This window comes from Barbus barbus, assembly GCF_936440315.1.
Source record: "Barbus barbus genome assembly, chromosome: 42".
Classification (NCBI taxonomy): domain Eukaryota; kingdom Metazoa; phylum Chordata; class Actinopteri; order Cypriniformes; family Cyprinidae; genus Barbus; species Barbus barbus.
Window position 1 is genome coordinate 15,153,385 of NC_136720.1, and position 25,195 is coordinate 15,178,579.

General features: G+C 39.9%; 1 protein-coding gene across 2 annotated transcripts in view; it reads left to right on the plus strand.

Moving 5' to 3' along the window:
- LOC306861479 (transcription factor SOX-5-like) overlaps positions 1-25,195 on the plus strand; it is a 78,302-nt gene that overhangs the window by 23,641 nt on the left and 29,466 nt on the right. For both annotated transcript variants that reach the window (XM_079403742.1, XM_079403743.1), the window contains exons 4-6: positions 13,483-13,569; positions 16,784-16,956; positions 18,301-18,369. In XM_079403742.1, the coding sequence (XP_079259868.1) occupies positions 13,483-13,569; positions 16,784-16,956; positions 18,301-18,369 (329 nt within the window). The remainder of the gene's footprint in view (positions 1-13,482; positions 13,570-16,783; positions 16,957-18,300; positions 18,370-25,195) is intronic.

A 25,195-nucleotide genomic window follows, 5' to 3' on the forward strand; every position in this document is an offset into this window, starting at 1 on the left:
GTGGCTCCATAGCAGGGCCATTATAGAGCTGACTGTTCCATAGCCACACCATTGTGTCCCAAGACTTGGACAGTTGCACACAGCCGTCATTGACGTGCATGAATTGGAAATGCTCCTGAGCCGTGATGGTTGAATGCAGGGTCTGAACATGAGGAATCCATATATTAGCAGCTCCGTTTGCCTGGCTAAATTTAATGATGTGCCTGTGAATTGCATAATATGAATATTACTTATGGAGACGTGTAGATGATGACTGATTTCGTGAGACGTCTAAGAACTTCTGTTTATGCTAACGCACACGCAATTGCTACTGAGAGGCAGCCCTCTGAAAAAATAATCAGTTGAGGCAAATAAAGTGAGTTCTTCACCATTTGTTTAGTTGTTAAACCTATGAAGCTCTCAGACGTTGAGCAGTTGTGTGATTCTTATGCTAATTTGCAGAGCACACCCATATCTATTAACATGCTAATTTTATTTTGTGTGTGTTGGCATTTTTGAAGCTAATGCTAAATAATGGAATACAATATCCCATGAATATTCATTGCAACTTTTAAAAACTGAGCGAGCTCTATAAAATATCACTCTCCCCTCTCTTTGATCATGCTTTAGTGGATAGAGAGCTTTCTGAATCTCCTACGCGTGAGAGTCCATCACAGCGCTATTTTTTTTCCTCAATCGCACTGGTGACTTTTTGAAAACACTGTGTGTGATTTCTGTAAAGGGAATCGAGGCAAGAGGAAATATGGCAATAGCAGGCATATGCGTATGGTTGAACCACTCGGTTTTGGCGTGCTGTTGCATTGTGGGTAATTGCGGGTCAGTGGTTTTGGTTATTTTGATGTGGCGTTTCACATGGCTAGCATCAACTCACAAATCTCTTCTTCATATCCATTACACGCCCTTGTAAATCTAAATCTAAATCCATTCTCTCCTTTTCTAACACACATACATGCACTCGCTTGAGCCTCAGCAGAGTTAAAAAGGGATATGTAAAGTAAATTACAAAGCAGATTTAGGTGTATTTGCTTGGGTTGGAGTAGATTAGAACAAACAGTGGATGTGCACAGGCCAAATGTCAGGGGCCGTGTACACACTCGCTCACCCACACGCAACATGTGCGGCACGCACACACACTCGCACAAAAGTCTTCAGCAAAGGTAAACACACAGAAGTCAGTCTGTCTGGACATTTTGCAGTTGAAGTTTGAATTTATGCCAGACATAAGTATGCAAACTTTATTGGCTTACATGCTGAGTTCTTTTGGTCAACTCAAATATGTAGAACACTATTAAGAAAAGTTCAGACTTCAGAAATATCATGAATGGAAACAATAAAGCTATAAATCAGGGTGTGCTACCAATGCTATACTAAGGTTAAGGGTTTAGGTTAGGGTTAGGAGTTAGTAGCTTTTTCAACATTGTGTAGGCTTAAGTGGTTTGAGAAAACTATCATGCGTTATATCCAGGTAGCTAGTTATAAGGGTTAACAGTTTGGCTAACATTTTCTAAGTACAATTATATTCTATTGCTGTGCCTGATAGTAGTTTAAATTTCCCTTGCAATTTAAGCAAATTACTAGAGATAGTAAATTTCCCTTGCAAATCTTTGCTATTATGCCCCTTGTGATGATTCTAAGAATGAACTTGCATTATATTATAAATTGCAATACATTTCAACTGCCAGAAGCATTTGCATTCGCATGCTTGAGTACACTGTTTCAGGCCTTAAAGTCACAGATCGTTTTGTCTTTATTGTGATGTACTAAAAATGTAGGGTGGGGACTTGGTTCTATTTGTCAGTTGTTGATTGAATGGAGGCAGATCTGAATGTTAGTTTGCAGTTGACTGTAAGAAGTGGGGTTTAAGCAGATTAAATTGATTGTCCAAAAGACTAAGAATGGAAATGCACAGATGAATTGTTGACAAAAAGACCAAAAATATGAATTTTAACAAAAATAAGTGAATTTCCATTTTATGTCAAATTTAATGTGAGGACCATTCCTCCTCAGACTTTCCCATGGGGATTGTAAACACAACATACACTCAGTTATTGACTCTCCATCATATACTACACACCCCATACAGCCCTCCACTTCCTGGTTTTGAGCGCATGGGACTGAGGCCGGTAGTGGGTACCAGTGAGTGAATGAAGCTCAGGTAGGGGGTCTTTGAACACGAGGGGGAAGCTCAGAATTAACCCCGGCAGTCCTGCGGTCAGGCAGCGCACTTTGAAACGAAGCAATCTGTCTCCGCTGAGCAGCCCTAGGTCAGCACCCTTCAGCCTGCCTGAAAATAGGCCCTTTATTTAAGCCAGATGTTCAGAAACAAGCAAGGCGGATCCCAATCCTCCCTCTTTCCCTTCATGTGTGTCTCTCTTTCTGCCTTGCTTTGCTTTTGGACTCCTTCCTATTCTGCCACTGTATTTTTTTTTTAATCCCTCCCTCCACCCCTTCTCCTGTCCCATGGTGGCGGAGCACCCGGCTCACTTCTCTGGGAGAGCGAGCTCTAGCCTGGCTGTACGCCCGAGCCTGATCCCCTGCCTGGACGTGGGGACCGCTGGAAGACTGAACAGGTGTTCTCCACTTTTTGATTTCAGTGCATTTGAATTAATCCTGTCAGCTCAGCTGTTAAAACAACTGTCACCCCCAGCTGCTAGTCATTTTAGGCTGGATCTGACACACTCCGCCAGTCTACGGCAGTCGGCGATGACATACACACACTCTCACCGTCTGTTCCCTGGCCCATTGTCACGGCCACAAAGCATTCTGCGCACGATCGTACATATCCAGACGCATACGCACAAAGGAAACACCTAGGTACATCAGCATAGTTAAAAGTAAAATGAAAATGAATGTTAAAACATTGTTTATAATATAAACATTGTTGGAAGCAGTGTTCACATTGAGCTTTGTAACATGGGTTATATAGCCTGATGAGGTTATTATCTAGCCATAAACCCTGACCTTGATTATTTCACACAGTATTGCTGATTTGTACCCGTGTGCACAAACACATTTAAATTTATATATGCAAATTTACAAATGTAAATATATATATATATATATATATATATATATATATATATATATATATATATATATATATATATATATATATATATATATATATATATATATATATATATATATATATATATATATATATAATTATTGTCATCTGAATGCTAATGCTCCTTTTCCTATCCCATCTTCACCTCTTCTCACCCTCCTTTTTCTCAGAGGTGATGTGTTTCAGAGAGTGTTGTTCCTGTCGTTTGTTTGGATCTTTTTCAACCTCCTTTACTTTCATCCGGATTCACATACCCCTCAGTTAGATACAGGTTACACATTCTGGCAAATATTTCTCACACATTTAAATATCTGTTTACTTCTCTTTAATGCCAAGAGCACAGAAAAACGCAGTGGGTTAATTACTGGTGCATGAGAAATAGTTGATCAAGGGAGTGTTCTGAAACTTGGGCTGTTTAGCTTTGCCCTGCCTTCTCTTTTTCAAGCATTACAAGTCGAGAGGGAATACATTTGTTTCACACAAAAAAAATAAAAAATTCAGGTGTGTGAGGAAATGTAGGATTCATTAGCTTCATTTAGGGCCAGCACTCCAACCTAAGTGTGTCAGGTGTTCAGCGTTTTTAAGTGATGAATTCTCTTTCAGAGGGCCGGGCCATGTGCTAATCTCCTCGTAAGGCTGTTCTCACCTTTGAGAGAGAAAGAGATAGATGGAACAGAGAGCACAAATAAGCACTCTTGCACAATAGAATGTATTGTTTGTCATGTGTTTGGAATATTTGCTTACAGGCTTGTGACGTTCGGGGACTTTGGACCCCAGTGTGCACACAGTGGCAAGAGAACAGAGGGAGGCCATGGATTTAGCCCCCACTCTGTTGTTTCTGCACAGATAAACCTCTCCATAGTTCTTTTATGTGCGTTACAGTAGTCTTTCTCCACCTTTTTTGTCTTGTGCCTTCCGACGGGCCCATCAGTAATGCTCAAGCATTTACATGACTGTTGCTTTTGTAACCTATATTATACTGCATATTTAGCAATCTGTAATATTCCTCTCAAACTAAAGAAACAGTCTCAAACAGTTTGAGGAATACACTATCTGTTTTCAAATGGTTATTTTGTAATAAGAAAAATATATTAGTGTGGAGACAAGCTAAATACATATACACTAAGTCTCTTTTTAAATGCTCACCAAGGCAGCATTTATTTGATCAAAACAGTAAATAGTAATACTGAATAATTTTTTTTTCCCCACAACTTTTTTAGTATTATTATTAATTAATTTGTTTTTATTTTTTTAATTTTTTCCATCTTAATATATATTTTAAATGTAATCTGTTCCTGTGATGGCAAAGCTGAATTTTCAGCAGCCATTACTTCCGTCTTCATTGTTACACTATCCTTCAAAAATCATTTTAAAATGCTGATTTGGTACTCAAGACACATTTATTATATAATTATCATTGTTGAAAATAGTTGTGCTGGTTAATATTTTTTGTGTAAACCATGATGCTTTTTTCATTTTATTTAGGCATTTTTTATCAATTTAATGCATAATTGCTGACTAAAAGTATTTCAGCTGTAATAACTGTGAGCCATTTCAAAAGCTAATGCTTTTAATTATTCTACAAAATTTTAGATATACGTGTTTAACACGGAAAAATATCCCAGTAACCCTGGTTGGGAATTTCAGCATTAAAATGTATTTCTGTTTAGATGTTTCTGTACTGGGTACATTTTGGTTCTTCTAACAGATGGGATAGTGTGCATATTTGTAACTATATTTGAGGACCTCTAAAGTGCTGCGTTCCAGTGCATTTAGTATGTTAACATAATTACGAGTGCACTGTACAGTCCGGCACAGTATGTGTTTAAATAAACAAATTAAAATGAAACAGACCACTTTGTGTTGTCCCATACTCCTGCTGGTGACTAACCAGTGGAAATATAGCTTATAAGTGGGGCATTATTCCCATGACCAACCTTATCAAGCAATCAAAGTTTTAACTTGAAAGCATGTGAATTTATCGCCATCCCCCACCCTGTCCACCTCCCCTCTTCCTGTCCTACAGATGAAGAGAAAGAAGGAATCGAGTCGAGGGATGTGCCGGGTGGTGGGTGCAGGGGTCTGACTGGCTTTGGCCGGGCATGGGCAGCTTCTTAGGAGCTGTTAACAATCACCTAATGGCTCTCACATGGCTACCAGTATCTGGGAGCAATGGAGCCCACACAATGCTGCCCATTCTTACAGCGAGAGCATTTTAACCGCCCTAAGCACACAGAGACAACAGCAACGATTAAATCCAGTGTAAATCCGGAGTGTGTTGGGGGGGAAACATGCCTTTAGATTCCCTACTTCCTGTTTGCACAAGTCAGATCCATTTTTCCAAGCTGTTTTGCTTATTGATAAGTATGTGAAAAAAGGCTGTTTGTGAATACTTCACAAATTCAGAAATGGAAAAACAATGTGAAGACAGAGGAAGTGAATTGTAATATGGGTAATAACTGTTTTCATCTGCCAGGGGCAGTTTGTTATGACAAGAGGTTAAAATGGAGACTTCTGAGTGGGTCTGCCTTGTGTGTGTGTGTGTGTGTGCGTGTGTGTGTTTATTTGCCTCCAAAATGCAAAGCAGCATTATCATGTCAGCATAGTCTGCCTGTGTGTATGACAGGCCTGTGACAGCTGCTTTCTGAAAACCACAGTACACTTCAACATGACATACAGCAATTGTGATTTTAACAGACACCGCGGCCTCTGCCATGCGCTTTGACAGATTTTATATATTTATTTTCAACCGTGCATGTCAATATGTTTCAGTCCGTGTGATGTCGACTTTGCGAGAGCAAGTCTTTGCAACCGTATGTGTGTCTGTTGCCTCAGTCCAAAGATTTTTTTTTTTCCTGCTGTCCTGCAGTTAATGCATCAGAGACTCGGACGAACACGTTGTATTCTTTTGTTGTCATTTTAAAGTGATGTAATGAAAGCGGGTGGCGGCAGGGCCCCGGGGCTATGACAGCTCTCTGCTGACTGGGCTGCGCGCGAGACGCACTGAAGAGGGGTTATTGCCACGAGACAGATTGAAAGTGTCATTTTCCATTATAGAGCACACAGAGGAAGCACAAATATGCCCTGGCCTACTTTAACAGGGTGCCTTTGACAAGAGAAATGTGTGTGCTTGGAGGAGAGGGGAGCCCTGAGCCCAGCTTAACCCTTTCTTCTGACACCGCAGCACAAGAAATTTAGCAGATCATCCACTAATAATGGAATAGTACCTTCATGTTATTTCAATCATGTATTACTTTGTCTTTCTTCAGTTGAACACAAGATTTTTTTCCTGTACATTGAAAGTGGAAAGAAAAGTGAACTACCTGCTTAAATTAGCATACATTTAAAGTATAATTCCACAGTTGCATACTATATTTCAGACCAAAGTGTCTGCAAACATATGTAATTCTTTTCTTTTAGCTTTTAAGTGTTTTGAGATGTTATCTTGTTCAGGCTAATTCACTTAGCCTGCTATTTAAAAGCAAACAACAGCCAGGCTCGCCGCATATGGAATATAAAAAGGCTTATTTTATCACTGTATGTGTGCATGATTATTAATTTCTACATGTATGTACAATGGCATATATCTGTGCGGGCTTGTGTGTGTGCGTATCAGTAGTTTTGCTGATACTTAGATGTACGGCAGCCAGATTTGAAGTCTTGGACGTCCTCAGAGAACGTCTTAATTTTCTCAGACTTTCTCACACGTCGTGATGGTTTTGCTCACATTCTTCTTCACAATGTCATGCCCTCCACGCAGTTATTTCAATCTGGCAGTGTAAATTTGGCACCGCGCGAAAGGTGCCAGAATAAATTTGGCGGGAGTTTTGGTTCAAATCAAATTGGACATAAGCACCCACAACACCATCTGTCAGAGAAGGATTGCAGATATGTGAAGGGCACAATTCCGTCAGAGATAAACGACTTTTTCAATTTGTAAATCTCACCCTGCAACTTTAGTTGGGAATTTTCTATTAATTTATGGAAAATTGATTTATCGTCATCTAAGTGAGGACTAGAGCTGAAGAGCACACTTTGCAGCACTCGTGGGACTTCGTTTGTATCACACTGCAGAACATACTGTAAATGTAGTTCACACTCAGGCTTTTCACAAACATTATATCAAATTCAATAAAACCTTCAATGACACATTTCTGTAAATTGTTCATAAAACTATTTTTGTGTTCATTCAGTACATCAGTTTATGCACTGTACAAATGGTTTTGGAAACAATTTACAATAATTGAATAAGGTCTGATGTTTTGATTGTGACCAATTCAAAAGAGGACTAACTATATATAGTTCTGTTTACCCATGATGTCAAAATGTCTTTTTTACGGTCCAAAAAACCCCCCCAAAAAACTTACAGATAGAGAACAAACAGGGTATTTTTCCAGCCAAGGTGTTTTTCTTTTTATATTTTGTAATAGAAAATTGTCCCTGTTGCCCTGGTGACTGCTTTGAATGTAAAGGGTGTTTAACATCCTGACCTTTAGCTTCAGCTTTGCTCTTTCCGCTGAGTCCACACGCTTTACACGTTACGACTTTGCACAAAATCTCACCTTATCTCACTCCATCGCGCTCCGTCCCTCCATGTTTCTTTTTCTTTTTTTTTTCTGCTTGTCACTTCTCTGAGACAGGAACGTTTTTTGAGCAAAAAGAAGAAAGGAAGACATTCTCTGTGTGTGTGTGTGAGTGAATGTTTGTACAGTGTGTTGCCTTTTCCTCCATCAGCACACATAATTGGGACTTTTAGCTTGAATGGCGGCTTTTGATGAGAGATTTGGTCCTATGTTTTTTTTGTTTTTTTTTTCTTGCTCAGTGCGTTTCTAAACTCACAGTCTCGCAGTGTCTGGCGCTCCGGGAGAAAACACGATCGACCGCAGATGTTTGAACATCCTTTAGAAAGAATTTTCAACACGGTCTCTGGGCAAATAACAGCCGTACATAAATTGATCATCAAGGGTGATTCTAATCATCTTTTCATTTGACAGGGGAATTCAGGAGCAGAGTTTGCAGAGCATGTTTGTTTCTGAATCGAACTTCTGCCATTTGCTTTTTAAAATCTCATGAACTTTTTTTTTTTAAGCATGACACCCTAAATGACTACTGATCTGCACTGCATTAATTGATTACAGTGTTTTAGCCACAAAGGCAGTAATTAATTACTAGTTTCGTGACTGAAACCCATCTGTGGGTGTTTGTATTCACTCCTCAGAAAGATCTAAGCGCAGATGGACTCCCGTGTGTGCGTGTCTCGTGCTGGACATATACGGCGCTGAACTCAAAGTGTGTGACGATCCTTTCTGTCCAACCTTAGATAAACTAGCTGGGTGCTTGTATAATTGGTTATTCAATCCTGACCTCTGTGGTGACTGGGAGCTGCTGCAGCGTATTGCTTTCTGCCAAGAGCAGTCAATGTGGAGCCTGTTCTGGTGCTGCGTGCTGGGCCAGGCCCGAGCCAGGGCCTTTCCTGTGAGCCCTCCCCACCCGCGTGAAGCTGGCGCTGGGACACTGGCTCTTTTGTTGTCCACCGTGGGCCTGGCTCTCCTTGTCTCATTCCCCCTCAGTCTCCCCACTTTTCTCCACTCCTCTAAAACCAACCCCCCGCCCCCTCTTTCTTTTCCGAACAAAACATCTCATTGGCTTTGCAAATATGAGATAATTGGAAAAATGGAGTTGGCCGGGCTGAGTCAGAGCGTTTTGGGCAAAAAATAGCATCGCAACGGCAAGGCATAGAGAAACAGAGAGTGAGTGATGAAATTGTTTGTGAAGTACGGAGCCCGGGCCGCCCTAAGTTGGACTGTGGTGTGTGAAGAATGAAAGTACTCTCGGTGGTGACACATCTTGAGCGGTTCTTCCACGCTTTTGGGCTGGACAGGTGGCTGGACATCTTGGCTACGGCTCTGCCCAGCTGCTGGAGTCCGCTGCAGCCAATGAACTTTAATAATGCCCCATAATTCACCTATTATTGTCAGATTAACTTCTCCTCTCCCATGCTGGCATGGCTGGTGTGGTGCTTGGTGAGTTTGTGATCTCATATTCCGTTTGCAGATGAGTGTGAGTGACTGATGTGCTTGTTTGTCAGATCTGTCTGCCGAACATCCTGTTCTAGACACAACCAGAAACATATGACTAGGAATGGGATCAGGATGGTTGACTGGTCCAAGGGTTTCCACAATTGGGTCCAGGGACATTAAAAACCATTGTTTTATTAAAATATATACATAATTATATATTATTATTATTATTATTATTTAGTCATTTAGCAGATGCTTTTATCCAAAGCGACTTACAAATGAGGACAACAGAAGCAATCAATTATAGTATTAAAACAACTAAAAACAGATCCAAAACTAAAAGCTAAAACTTTATAAATACTACTTATACACATTTTAAAAATAAAGAAATTAAATAAAAAATGACATAAAATTTCAAAACTTAACATTTAAATGAAAAAAAGCTGAAAAAAGTATGAGTATAATAATGATTCTAACATGCCAACTAAGCTAAACACCAAAAAAACAACAACTATATATATGTATATTTACAACCACACACACATACATAAATATATATACATACACATTTATAAATTCTATATATATATATATATATATATATATATATATATATATATATATATATATATATTTCCATTTAGTTTGTTGAAGTATTAATCTCAAATTAAATAAAACTAAAACTTAATAAAAGACCTATACAGACATAATAAATTCAGACATTATTTAACTAAAATTAAAAGATAAATACAAATCACGACAATATAGTTTATCAGTAATCCTAAGAAATAACACTGCCAAACACACATGCTAAAAACAACAACTTTCTTACACAGTAAGAAATGGTTATAAAAACTGAAACCGAAGCGAAACAAGTAGTAGAAAATAGGAGAAATCAAAAGTGATACTTATATCCTTTGCCGGTGTCCCAGCCCGGTGGAGTCGCACGGTAGAGTCGATGGTCTTTACACTCTTCGGTCTTCACACGAGGAGGACTTCACGCGACCGCTGCCGCGGTAAACTAAGCTTTTTTATAGCCAAACATATAAAAACGTATTATCTAACAAATTACTAATTGAATTTAGCTGAACACACTTTCCTTATTTTTCCTCAACAAATGGCCAAGCAAGCGCCGACACTGACAAGATACACGAGACAGAACGAGACCAAATGTGATATCTATATATAGATAGTTTATCTATAACCAAGTATGAATCACTCCTTTCTTATTAAAATTTAAATTATTTTATTAATGCTATTTTTCATATTTTATTTGATTTTTTTTCTAACCACCGTCACCTATATCTTGCTCACTTTTTTTTATAGCTGCTTAGGAACAATATTTCAGATTTCAGGCATTTAAGCGAACATTCTCTTTCAATCATGTTATGTCTAATTGAAATACCTCGTCACACTCACTCCTTCTCTCATACACACCCTTGCTGTGTGTTTCTCCAAGAGTCACACTGTTCTCTTTCCGTTGTACCCCTCAGGCAGTGCTGGTCCCACCAAAAATGTGCTCCCCACCTCGTAAGGGCGCATACGCAGGGTTCCACCCAGCTGCCACAAACAAGACCCCTTTACACTAATGCATACAAGCTGTGCTGCCGTATTGGGAATATACTACTGGAAGCAGTCCCAAAGTTTCTGCCCTCTCTCACTTCTTTCTCTCTCTCTCTCTCTCTCTCTCTCTCTCTCTCTCTCTCTCATGCACATATTTTAATGCTGATAACCTATTCACATAGCAAATATTGGATTTAAACCTGCAGTTAACATGTATATCTTTTATCTTTATAGAACATTTTATAGCCAGAAGTTTGCTCATTCAGTTTTCAGATGGGTTTAAGTATTTAATGTATTTTGAGCATAATGTGACCCTTCTGAAACTTTTGCGAGATTAATGGAGTATTTTTTTATTATTTTAAAGAGAAATTCCCAGTTTATTCAAAGCCTCAATCCATTCCATTTCATAGCTATCTATAAGAAACAACCAAGATATTAAAAAAATAATCTCATTTGCGGTTTTCAGTACCCAACATTCAAATACAAGTCTGTATTATACTTGCATGATATAAAGTAGCAGGTTAGAGTCTATTTTATCATTTTATAATTCCAGCATATGTTGAAGTGTCAATATTTCATATTGAAAAACAACATCACAGGCTGAAGTGAGAGGTGCTTCTATCAAAGGGCACCGCAACAGTCCTTTTCTTCCCAAACCATAAGAGAATATGAAGAACGAGATCAAGACAGGGGAGCTACCATGAAAGACCGATACATCAGCATATCTGCTTCCTTCTCCGTCCATTTTGTAGTAAACGATTGCGCAGATCCCCGCTGCGGGCTGTCACATAAAAGAGGGCTTTCTATTTTTTATTAATAGTTAAAGTGAAGGAACTGTCAGCAGGGACAATAGCGGCCATGTTAATAAATAAAAATAATAACTATTACAGTGCTGTGGGGAGAGAGGGGGAGAAAGTGACATACTGAGACAGAAAGAGAGAGAGAGCAGGCAGGGGGGATAGACGGAGTGGCCATTTGTTGAAACCTTTCGCTTGTCAAAGCTCTCGGGCTTAAAAGCCTCTGTCATTGTTACGCACAGATGCCAGAATAGAGGAAAGAGAGAGAGAGAGAGCCGAGGGCTAATAACACCTGTTGGGGTGACAGTGAGACAGCTGTCAGTAGAAACAGCAGCAGTGAAGGTGATTGGCTGAACGGTAAAGGAAGGGAGTTCATAAACCAAAGGCTGTCTTTTACAGGCCTGAAATTGTCAAACTTTGAAGTCCAAAGGCAAGACCAGGAACGCAGAGGATATTCAGAAATACTCAAGAGACAAGAATGCGATAAACTTTAAATTGCAGACATGCCACGGAGGAAGTTTGACCACTAATCAGACATTAAATATTTGGCCAGTTTTCTTCTATTTGGCAAGTCTTTGAGTGTAAGTGTGTGCCGCCCACCTGGGGCCTGTACAGTCTATCAGTTGCAAAGACTCAGGTTAGTGCTCAGTGTTTTAACTCCAGCTGAATTGCTAATGGTGCCACCTGGTGTTTTTACTTTGGTGGAGAAGTGTGTGTGTGTGTGTGTGTGTGTGTGTGTGTGTTTGCTTTTGAAGATGTGCGTTTTCATATTCTGAAGGCTTTAGTGATTAAGATTTAAATGAGATGTTTTTAAAAGACACGATTTATCATAAAATCATATGGTATCAAACCTTTGACCTTCAAATTGCAAGCATCATGTTTTACTAATTGAGGTACAGGATGAATAAAATAAAAAAAAGAATGAAGACGGGAAATGGAAAAGTAAAAGTAAATCATAACTGAATGTAGAGTTCATGCGTACGAGTATTTAAAGTTTTTGCTTATGCTTACATAAGTTAAATGAGAGAGATTTTTTCAACATACAGTTTGTCGTATAAAGATATATAGAACTGAACCAAAGACATTGCTGTTGCAAGCGTCACGCTTTACTATTTAAGCTACTGGATGAAGAATAACAAAAATAAATATATTTTGCATTTGTAGATGTAAATTGTAATATCCCAAAGGGTTTAATGATTAAAATGCTGAATAGTAAGTTTTAAGGTTGTTTTTCAAACATGATTTATCACCTAAAATAATATGGAATTTAACCCATGACCTTGTCATTGCAAGTGTAATGCTTTACTACTGGAGCAACAGGATGTAGAATGACAAAAAGGATAAAAATGAAACAAAAGGAAAAGGAAATCACAACTGAATTTAAAATTGTGTGTGTGTGTGTCATCTCTCAACCTGCTCAAATACTGACCGCTGTCATTTACCACAAATACACACCTTGTGTTTCTCTTTCACGCCTTGTGTCACCCTCTTCCTCATTTTGTTTCATATCACAGTTAATTGTTGTGATGGTGATGCTGGTACGTGTGTGTGTGTGTGTGTGTGTGTGTGTGTGTGTGTGTGTGTGTGTGTGTGTGTGTGTGTTAAAGAGGAATACAGAGGGGGGTGTTGAGAGTTGTTGTAATTTTCCTCTCTCTCTCTTGTTTGAGACGTCTGTCCTTGGCAGGTTAGTAATTAGCGTGTGGGGTGGAGGGGTTAGCGGGTCCGCGGGGTGTATTAGAAAAACAAAGCGCACAGCCTCGATAATGTGTCCATTGTACCCGGTGCATTAAGACCCTCTTTGTGTTAGCTGGAGCATAGGGCTAATGATTGGCTAACAGCAGGTGAGGAAGCCGCTCAACTCTCTCACTCTCTCTCTCTGTCTTTCTCTCTCCATCCTCTCTTCCTCCTGCCCTACTGTTGGTGCCATTAGAGAGACGGGCCTTTATTACAGCAAATGGACTTTAAATGAGCTATATTGTGATGTTGCCTGCCTGTGGTAATTCTCTCTCTTTCTTTCTCTCTGTATCCCCTCCAGAGGCCCCCAGTATTGAGAGGCTGTTGTCTAAGGACTGGAAGGACAAGCTATTGGCCATGGGTTCTGGCAACTTTGGAGAGATCAAAGGTAAAACGAAAGACTTTGTATCTTCATGTGACCTCAGAGTGTATGCATGTTGTGTTTGACGGTTGATATATCTGTTGTGTCCCTTTTTTGAGATACAAAACCAAAGTATTTGTTGTTTCCATTGGCAGTTGTGTCAAAGAGCTGGTTTTGCGGTTCTAGATTCGAATAATCACAGTTATAATTGTACGTATCAAATGTCACCTTAGATATTTTCAAGTGTTCTCAGAGCTCAGGTATGCTAATCCACCTAGTGCAAGCCTCTTCGCCGGCCCCGGTTAATGATCTGCCGGGATGACTTGCTAAGCAACAGCCTCGCTCATGTTAGCATGGTTAATGATACATCCTGTTAGGTCACTCAGCCGTAGCGAGAACACACTCCACTGTCACTTTAACAAGCCTCCATACACCTTCCTCGCGCTAGCGGCGTGTTCACGAGGCTAACTCGGGAGTAAATGTACTTCATTAAGCGGCTCAGAAATATTTAATCAAACGAAGCGCCATTGATCAAGCCGTCGGTGTGGTAACCCTACTGTGGTGACATTTCAGTAAGAGAGCATCCCCGCCACGACCACCGATGACTAGCGGTTGGAAAGGGCCCTCGCCACTGTCCCCTCTCTGTGTGTGAATACCCTTTAAGATCAGAAATGGACACACACATATATAAACTAGTAGGTCGTTTTAAATTAGAGGACGAAAGCAGGCTTTTTTTAATATTACACTTAAAATGTACTGATAATAACATTTTTAACCAATTAGAAACACTGAATCATTTTGTATGTTCTCATTTGCTTTGCTGGGACGTCTTTGGGAATGGGTTTTTGGCGAAAAATAGTGGAAGTTAGCAAAACTGCTTAAATTGCTCCTAGCAAACTCATTACAAGCTATTTTGCCGCTAGCAGGTATTTTCCCTGAAATTAAACCAAAGTTGATAGCCCCTACATTTAAAAGGGGCTTTTTACAGTGATACCATAGAAGAACCATTTTGGGTTCCCCAAAGAACCTTTAAGTAAACAGTTCTTAAAAGAACCATGATTTTTTCTTAATCTGAAGAACATTTTAATTACATTTTTCTACTATAAAGAAACTTTTGTCCAGTAGAAAGGTTCCATGTTACACCATAGATGCCAATATGGAACCTGCATAGTGACATGGTGATACAGAAATATATAAGTACTGTATTGACCAGCGTTCAGAACCAGATCTATGCATTTAATAGAACAGATGCATTGTACTTTATGAAGTTGACTAAATATAGTGTACAGTAAAGAACAGCCTGTTAACCACATAGGAGATGATTACAGAGCAAAAGAGACACAATGAGAGAAGAAAAGATGGAAAGAAAAGTGGTAATGGACAATAAGAGCCTCGGGCTAAGCTCTTTCTCTCCTTCTCTCCCTCATGTAACAGCACTGTGCTGCTTTAGGGATTTATCTTTTAAGCCCAGTCATTACTTAGCAGTGAGAGCTGCTTGACAGGTATTACATTGTTACAAATTGGTTAATTACTGTGGTTTGTGACATGAGGCAAGGCAGTAAAGGCAGCCTTAGGATGTTTAGAGAGAGAGGAAACCACTTATTGATCCAAAGCTGAACTTTCAGTAGGCGAAGTAAAAAGCCTTCGGTTGCGATTGATGAGGCTGGTGTGTTTTCTTATGTGTGTGTATAAACACCTTCGGTCAAATCTAGACTTAGGGCAACTAGAGTATATTGTGTCAGAGGTCTATTCACATTTTAATGAGTGAATCTTACTGACTGCGCTAGGGACATGCAAAGCTACAAATGATTCTAGTATAAACTAGTTGGTAGGTAGTCTGAATGACTAGTTGGTAAACCCTATATAGTAATGCGGGTTTAGGGGTATGTCCACCAGCAATGATCAATGCATTCACAGGAGATTTTTTTTTTTAATTCGGTCAAAACCAGCTGAACAGAGTGCAGGGGTCTCAAGACACATTTTTAAACAATTTGACATTTTTCTATATAATGTGTTCTAACCAGGCACGACAACAATAAGGTTTTTTTCTTCTGGCCCAGATGGGAAACAAGAATTTATTTTATTTTTAGCATCTTATTTTAAATGTGTCTGAAAAAAAAATTATATTTGTTGTTTAATGTTAGGGTTTATTTACAAAAATACATATATTAGATTTTCATTTGCAATAATAGCTGGAAATTATACTTTCTCCACGAAAGCTGTGAATTCATCATCAAAACAGTGGCAAACAATGCATTATTAGTTGTATAATTTATACTAAAATATAAAGTTAAATAATAATAATAATAATAATAATATTTAATTAATATTTTAAATACTTCAATTTAAATTATTTATGTATTTTTTTAAAAGGAAAGAAAAATATCTAACCTTTTTAACCCATCCTCTGTATGAGCAATTGGGTCTCGGAAAGAAAACGGGAAAGAAAGATCGCTTTGATCCCTCTTTTCTCTGGAAGACTCGTCACTTTTCACACAAGGCCCTCCCTTGTCCCGGGCCGGCTCAGATACACACCCTCTTGTGAAAGCTCAGTCTGGGAGCTGTTAAGGGGAGCTGCAGGTTTATTTTTTCAACTGGCCGCCTGCGACAGTTGCCTTTATTGTGCATTGTTGAGTCTGTGTGTGTGTTTGTGAAGGGGTTACAAATGGAGCCTACTCTCACCTTCCTGCCAGGGCAAAGGGTCAGGTCAACTGCTATGACTCCCTTCTTTCTCTAGCTTTCTTCATCATCTGTTTTTCCATGGTGAGGAATGTGGCCCCTCAAAAGGTAGAGACCGAGAACAATGGCGGATTGTGGGGCCGCGCAGACGTGTGTCTGCGTGTGTGTGTTTTAACACAGATATCTGACCTCAGACGAACAATTGCACACACATGAACTCATTAACAGACATGTGCTCATTTCAACATTTGAACGCTTTAGGGGTTTAGCACACACGCAGACACACACATTGTTTGATTGGTGGTAGTCTGGGGTAATACCGCAGTGCAACGACATCCTGTCGAGTGATTTAGCCTTCCCCTCCTGCCGTTGGCTCTGGGGCTGCTCGTATGTCAGAGCGTTCTCAGCTTTAGCCCAGGTCAGAGGTCAGCTCATGCTAAATGTGTAGCGACGGCAAGGTAAACACCAGGATCATCAGCAGATCTCAGGAGGAGCACATCTGGGTACAAGGCTTCCTCGACTAGTTCTTTGACCCTTGGCCTGTGCCCTTTAACCCCTGCAGGCACCCCGGACAGCCTGGCAGAGAAAGAGCGCCAGCTGATGGGGATGATCACGCAGCTCAGCAGTCTCAGAGAGCAGCTACTGGCCGCCCATGAGGAGCAGAAGAAACTGGCTGCTTCACAGATCGAAAAACAGCGCCAGCAAATGGAGTTAGCAAAACAGCAACAGGACCAGGTCAGCACTTATTCACCATGTTGTGCCATGTGTTTCTTTTTCTTTAGTTAGTCACATTTCATTAGATATTACACATCTGATCCTAACTAGTGGTTTTTCCAATGGCTGAAGCCAATAACAATATCTGGAGGGCAGGATAGGCTAATATAATGTTGATAAATATATGAAGTAAGTTTACACACAAATCTAGATATTAAATAAACCTGCAAGTTCCAACCAGGTACAATGCAGTAAAGCGACACGCTTGGTGTATCACACAATGCAGTCTCATCAAGCAAAAATCCTGCTCCACTTAGCTGTGTATTAATCAATAAATGTGTTCTGATAGGCTGTAATTTAGTCACTTTGCAAAGCATTTTACTGTTAGAAAGGACAGAAAATAATCAATATGATATTTGAAGCTTGCCTCATAAGTAGAAGACATATTTTCAAAATTGACTATACTCAATGGGTTAAGGAAGCCTGTATATTAGGCTTGTTCCGGGTTCTCTCGGCCCTTATAGTACTTGTTTCTCTAAGAGGGGGATTTACAATTAGTTTTTTTTTTTTTTATAAACGGGTGTTTTTTTTAAAAACGTGGCTGATGTTACTTTAAAGGGGATACATTTAAAGACAAAACTTTTCCGACAGGGCTTTTCCGATATTGTCATCATGTAGAGCACTACTGCTAAAATATTCAAACAAAACCAAATTAGCAAACGATAAACTAGCCAGCCTCACTAATAATATAGCTTTGTAGTTGGATGACCAGTAAATTAATCAACCGTTGTGACCCATTCCTTCCTATCATGTCTGATTAGGACACAGTGTTATTGTGATGAACATTTTAAATAGAGCAGAACACAGAACAGTGTTATCAGTGAGTGAGTGAATGTGTGTGTGAGGGAAAGGTATGGGTGTGTAACATACTAACGTTCTCCACTTTGAACCACATTCACAAAGAAACCTTCTGTTCCCCCTATAAGTGTGTGTGTAACATTCAGGTCCCCTCCAGCATGCAGGCAGGAGTCTAAAGGTGTTTGCATACAGAAGAGTGTGCTTTAGCTTTGTTGTGTGTATAGTTGTTTCTGGGGAGCTCAGTTTTACAAAAGAAAACAGATCAGTATTAACGCATACTAACACACCCCTGTACACACACACACACACACACACACACACAACGCTCCAGGACTGGGTGCCACTCCTTGGTAAATATGTATGAAATACAAAAGCACACCCAAGAGCTTCAAATACACAGTTTACTGTGACCGTGCAAGCATGTGACCCCTATTTGCACAAATAATGTCCTCTCTTATTGAAAAACAGTTTGACATATCTTGACAGTTTGACGTGTTCTGTCCACAGATTGCACGACAACAGCAGCAACTTCTGCAGCAACAACACAAAATCAACCTCCTGCAGCAACAGATCCAGGTGAGTTTTCATATAGATGTGCATGTCCACCTGTAGACTTGCATACATGTTTTGCGTTTATGCTTTTTAAGAGGTATGTTTGTGAGATGTCACAATGCGAGTGACTTGTTACGGTGACTGTGGGGTTTCATGACAATCAAACGTTGTTGTCCAGCAATCAGCAATCAACCCCCCTCAAACAATCATTAACGAGCATCAGTGTTGGTATCCAGAGTCCATACTCATAGTCCTTATGCTGAACAATCAAAATGTAGCTACAGAAACAAAGACAAAGCAACATTATGATTGAATACTATAATTCTAATTTTAAGGCAATCCGTAATGTATTATGACAACCTCTGTAGAAAAAAAATAAAATCAAGATAACTGACAGATTTAATAAACTTTGATTAAAATAAACATATTAAGCAAAAGTAAAAAAAAAAGTCTAATATTAAAAAAATAAGAAAAAAGTCTAATTAAGAATAGCTCCCCCCTCACCCCAATTTGTACATGCTGTTTTGAAGCAATTTTCCCATTCACTTAGAATAGCACAGATGTGAAAAAGGATTTTTTAACTAATTTATATAAATTCATACAATTTTTAAAAGTGAATATTCTACATGGCATTTCAGATTATACAAGGTCATAGCTACCTTTATTATAATTCTAATAGAATTTGTTAACTGCTTAATTGCTTTAAATGGAGTATAGCATGCAGCAATGCAGGACAAAACACTTGAATTTAACTTTCCAAAAGTATTGGAAGTCAGCTACTTGCTCTGTGTGGTTTAAATCACTTATGAGATTCCATTTCGGTTAATATGCTGCCTAAAAAGATAGCTTCCTATATGGGCAGTAGACAGGCAGCTCAATAAGTTTTTAGACATAGCAATCATGCAAACTGAAAAATTATTTAAATTAATCTTTTTAAAAAAAGTGTAGGGAATGCCCTAATGGCTGGTAAGGGAGCTTGTAGAAAACTAAACAGACACGTTTTGATGGGTTTGTCCCAGCTGACTTATACATAGGGCAGAGAGACACTGGCCTGCTTTGTGTGTGCAGGTGTGAAGCGAATAAAGGCTTTGTGTGCAAGAGGAGATGAGTCTAATTTGGTTGATAAAATGAGACTTCGCCTTGAGAGGGACTCCGGCAGTTTTGGCCAGGAAGCCACATCACACTGAGACTATTCACACACACACACAGATCACTCCCGTCCGCTGGACCACTGCCATTCTGTTTAAGTGCCTGACTCTGTGTGTGTGTTTGTGTGTGTGTGTGTGTGTGTGTGTTGCAGCTGTGTTTGTTTGTGTGTGCATGTTCATACTACACAGCTTAGCCTGAACGTGTATGTGAGACTTGTGTCTATTTCAAAATCCGCATCAGCTAATGTCTGTATGTGTGTCAGTAGCAGCTGTGTGTGCGTCAGTCCCCAAAACACGTCCGCTTGGGTTTCTTTAGCCCCGCTCGTCGCTCACAGAAACAAAGCTTCTTTTTCCCATGACTTTGCAACCTTTTCCCAAACAAGCACTTCTCCATTCAGCCAAGTGGAACAATAGTTTCTCACAGTCAACACGGAGGGGGGCGAGAGGAGGAGACCCTTGTTATGGGCCAATCATATATTAGCCCTAAATCACCTCCTTAAAAACACACATTTGACTTGTGTCTAACACACAGGCCGCTAACATACTGTGAGCAAACACTTGCGTCAGAGACAAATATAGCAGTCCTGAACTTTTAGAGTACGTTTAGAGTTTAATACAAAATGTTACTGAGGTCAAAAGCCAGATTCCACTTCCAAAAGAAGGAAAATAAGCTTTAAAGTCAACACGAAATAAAAAGTGACCCGATTTACCTTTTTAATAAATGGTCCTGGTCTTATTTTTAACAGTAATTCAAAACAACAACATTTTTCTTTTTGGTAACTTTTTTTCTGCAGTCCAACCCTTGTCCTAATCAAATAATCTTTTTTACTCAGATATGAGTCACATTAAAGAAGTCAAATAGATTGTCAGTGCAATTTCATGTTGACTTTAAATTGTAGGTCCTGTAGCACATTTAAAACTCCTTGAAGGGTTACTTCTCTCCTGAAATACGCACAGTTAACACATATATCCCTCTCAGTGTGGGGCCACTTCTTTAGGCTCTTGGGGGTAACATGCATACACACTCTTTCATTCTTATTAAAGCTGTCTCCACTCAGGACCCCCCAACCAGGAACACAGGCTCTTGGATGAAAGAATACACCTGCCGAGAAGCTTGAGGCACACGTGCATGAAATGCTCGATACATATAATGCATTTCCATGCTTAACGAGAGGCGTAATGTTGAGAAAGACCTGTGGGCGCTGTGGCTGGGAGCTGCCCACTGGTACAACCTCCTCCTGAGCGCCGCTGTACTGTAACACCTTCCTGCTGTGTTCGCTTTTCTCTCATTAGCAGCCTCCTTTCAGCACACCTCCTCCAGCTCTGCAGGGCGTTGTGCTGGTGTTAGAAAATTTCTGCTACCCAGTGCAGGGGCTGAGGTGAGGCTCCTCCGCTGTCTATGTGGCAGTTAGCACAAGTAGCCAGACCTCCCATGAGGAGCTGGCTAATTTGACGTCAGCCATTTAGCATGACGGCATTAGCCGTGGTTAAAGAAACAAGCACTGTTGTCGCACATTTTTGCTAACTAACTAGTTTAAGTCTTCAGACACGGTGGCGACAGAAACCGGTGGCTGCTTATAAAACATATTAGAGTCAACCTACATTTCGGGAAAACTAACCTAATAAAGAGCTTCCACGGCAGTAGCTTATACATGTCAAACACAGCATGATCGCTTCCTAACTCAATCAGACTCATTTGCTGAGCGTCAGTGCCTCCTTGAGATTGTAAATCCATTTTCCCACGGAATGAGAGTTAAAAAGAAGGTTGAAGAGAAAAAAAAAGACAACAGGAGCGTTAGCGCATCAGAGTTAGACCAGGTCCTGTGCACAGGAGCGGCTAACCCAATTGGCTGTGTAATTGTTTAATTTGTCTCATTACACCTAAATGAATGTAATTGGTGTTTTTCCTGCATGAAGTGGCCGCACTGGTTGTGTGAACTGGTCTTTGTGCAGCACTGCGGTTGACGGTGGGGGAGTCTCTCAACACATGTTCCCAATTGATATGAGCACTCACTTTATATAGGGTGACCATATTTTAGTTTTCCAAAAAGAGGACAGTAGGGGGCGGGGACATGGGCGGGGCTTCGCCTAATAGTACATGTAGCAAGGTTTTTTTTGTTTGTTTGTTTGCTTATTTTACTTTTTAAATAAAGAAAACAAGTAGAATAGTAAAAGAATAGGGAATGCTAGTGTTAGATGGTCGTTTTTAAATAAAAATAAAACGCGTCAATAGAACAGAAAAAGAATAGATAATGCTAGTGTTAGAAGGTCATTATTTATAATAAGAAAATAAATAGAAAAGAGCATGCTAGTGTTAGAGGCTATTTTTTCTTTATAAATAAAACAAGTAGTTAGAAGATAAATAGAATATAGTGCGCAAATGTTAGAGGGTCAAGTTTTTTAATTAAAAAAAGATAAAATTAGAATTAGCATTAGAATAGAGAGTGTTAGAGTTAGAGAGTCAAATTAAGATGAAAGATGTGTTTTCAGCCGTTTCTTGAAAATATTAAGGACTCAGCTGCTTGGATTGAGTTGGGCAGGTCATTCCACCAGGAGGGAACAGTTAATGTAAAAGTCCTTGAAAGTTTTATCATAGTTAGAATGCAAAATGTTTCAATAGAAGCATTTCAGTCAAATGTAATTTATGCAATATTTCAAACCTTTAACCCACTTGAGAAAATCAACCTATGGCAACAGTTTAAAAGTAGCCCAATTAGTAGAAAATTCTCCAAAGTGCTATATGTTCAACAAGGAAGCCAAAAGGAGGGAAATTAGCAGATACAAAATGTTATACGTGTCCATTTCCACCTCTACTTCCTCTCCAAGTGCAGAAGAACTGTGTGTTACCTAAGCGACTGGCCCTGAGCAGCATATAACAGCCTGGTGTGTGCCCGTGTATGCGTGTCTTGGTGTGTTTGTGTGTGTGGGGAAGGCTTCTCTCAGCCCGGTGGTTGGCAGCTAATGGGAGCTATTTGAGGAAGGACACACAGGCAGAGGAGCAGATGGGCGCTGCGTTATGCCCACCTACAGCGGGCGGCTGACGCACCTCCTGCACTCACACCTAATGGGGGCCTAATAAAAGGCTGGCTGTGCAGACACAGGCTCGCCACTCAATTTCATTAGCCGCTAATCAGCCAAAGGTGCCCTTGGCTCACGGAAAAGGACCGTTCGCTGGAAAAAAAATGAGAGGCATACTTGGAAAAAAAAGAACGAAGGGCATGAGTGAGAAAATGGACATGCGTTTGCAATTGGAAAGAGCAGGGTTGTTGTTTTGGTGGGGTTCGAAAATGCCACATTTGTCTGGAAACCACGATCAGGCATGGAAAAGAGAGATCAAGCATCAGTCATGTGACCTCAAAGCAACTCTTTATTGGTCTAGACCAGGGGTAGGCAACGTTGGTCCTGGAGTGCCGCTGTCCTGTAGAGTAATCAAACACACCTGAATAAGCTAATCAAGGTCTTCAGAATTACTAGGGCTATAGGCAGGTGAGGTTTTTTTCAGGGTTAGAGATAAACTCTGCAGGACATCGGCTACACATAATCCTGATCGAAGTAAAATCTGCCTTGAATCCAACAATAAGATGAATCATTGTTACTGTGGAGAACAGTGAAAATATTGTATATTGTAATGATTGTTTTTTTTTATTTTTTAAATGTAATACTTATTTCTAAAACTGTTTTACAAATTAAAGTTTAGAATTTTGCCATTCATCTCAGAGCTTGTCAGTTTGGTTGAAATCCCAATGGAGGACATGAATGGGAAAAATACTTACAGACCCAAAGCTGCTGAAAGAAGTGGCTATGGTCCCTGTTGTGCTCTATTAGGGCCCTGATAACCCTAAAGTGACATCCTACAGTTGTCATGAAGTAGCACTCTCATGAACATGAGACAACATTGACAGCTTCCTTTTTCAGCCATCAATGTTTAACCAGGTGTATAATAGGCCGAGACACTTAATAAAGAGACTCAGGAAGTCGATCCATGAATGCAAAAGCAGATTGCCCGCACGTGTTTGTTTGAGCGCCTGCGCAATTTTGATTGTATCCACCGGAGACAGTCCTTTCGTATTGACGCCTGCACCAGACTGGCAGTCATCGCAGGCACTCTGTAAAAGTTAATGGCCTATGCCCACGTCCACGGGGCTAATATTAAGTGCCAGTCTGCAAGTACAGTGCGTGTGTGCTAACGCTACTATCCAGGCGCAAATTAATTATTAGTTATATGGCTGTGTCCCCTCTTCAGTGCGAGGTCACTGAGGCCCGCCTTTAATTGCCGGAGCATATGGCGGGAAACAGATTTTAGCGGTGGGACTCATTCTTAACCATCGTTCTTGCGTGCATTCTCAGATGTGAGCCATATTGTCAATGCTGGCAGCTATTGTTTCGCTCATTTACTTCTTAGAGCAAATTACTCCCTAATAATAGCTCTACCTTAGAGTTTTTCTCTCCTCCGTGCCAGCAAACCTGTTCACACTGCATATGTTAATTATCTGCACATCTTCATTATGTTCAAAAAGCTTTAGGTTCAAGCTGTGCCGCCTGGCGAGAGGCTCTGACTCAGTTTGGTGCCAACTTTCCACTTTTTCCCTTTCCGTTTGTTTCTTTCAGCATTTTTTTTTTCTTTCTTACTCTCACTCTCTCTTTACATATCAACTATGAAAGTTGAAAAGTTAGCCACTCTCTTCTTATCCTTGACAGGTTTTTTCCCTTTTGCCATCAATTTTTCTTGATGCTGATTAGGCGGGGATTTTTAAGGTTCTAGCTGTAAGTTTGGTGTTATGTATAAATAGATAAACAGTTATGTTTTTTTTTTCTATCATAGAGCTAGTCTATAGGACCAGTCTACAGAGAGCATATGCGTGTCTCATTTGACATTTATCGGTTGTAAAACCCATTCAGACCCAATAAACTGGACAGATTCCTCTGTTTTCTAAAAGTTTTTAAAAGCTTTTCAAGTAAGCCATTCTTCTGACCAGAGAGTTCAAGGAGCCAGTATGGAATTCCACAGCCGGCTGTTGGCTGATTAATAGAGCTTTTCAGAGCTTGCAGCTGGAGTTGACACTTTTGTCGTAAGTTTTGTAGAATATTCCTCAGTTTTCATGTATGTTAGACAAGAATTTCTTCTATTGGTGTTTTGGTGCAATTGAGTGTTTCCCTAAACTATTACTAATTTAACGGCAACCTATCCAATCCCTACAGTTGAGGTACTTTGTTCCAGTCTAACATTATTCTTAAGTCTTCTTTGTTTCGGCCCTCTACTTATAAACACGTTATGCGTTCCTGGTCCCAGCCAAAGTGAGTGATGCTTTGCAGGTGATGTTAATCATTCAAGTTCTTCAATTTAAATCTCCTTTTGAAAGCAATTTTAGTCCTATTGTTCTCTAATTCATGATGCATGTCAACTGGATGCATCAAACTGCATTAACTGGCCTGAAAATTTCAATATCAGCCTCACCTACTCTGCGTGGGTATTGCTATTTGCTACATTGATTGAATAGAGAACAGCATGACGGTGTGTTTGAACGCTTTGAGGAGATTCACGAGCCTCTAATTCCATATGCACCCACACACACTTGCTTACATGTCTATGCGTTTAAGAGAAGAGCGTGTGCTTGTAATTTGCCACAAAACACTCCTTGCTCAAAACCACCGGAGAACACAAACACACACGTGCGCATTGGCTAGCACACGCTACTGTGGCC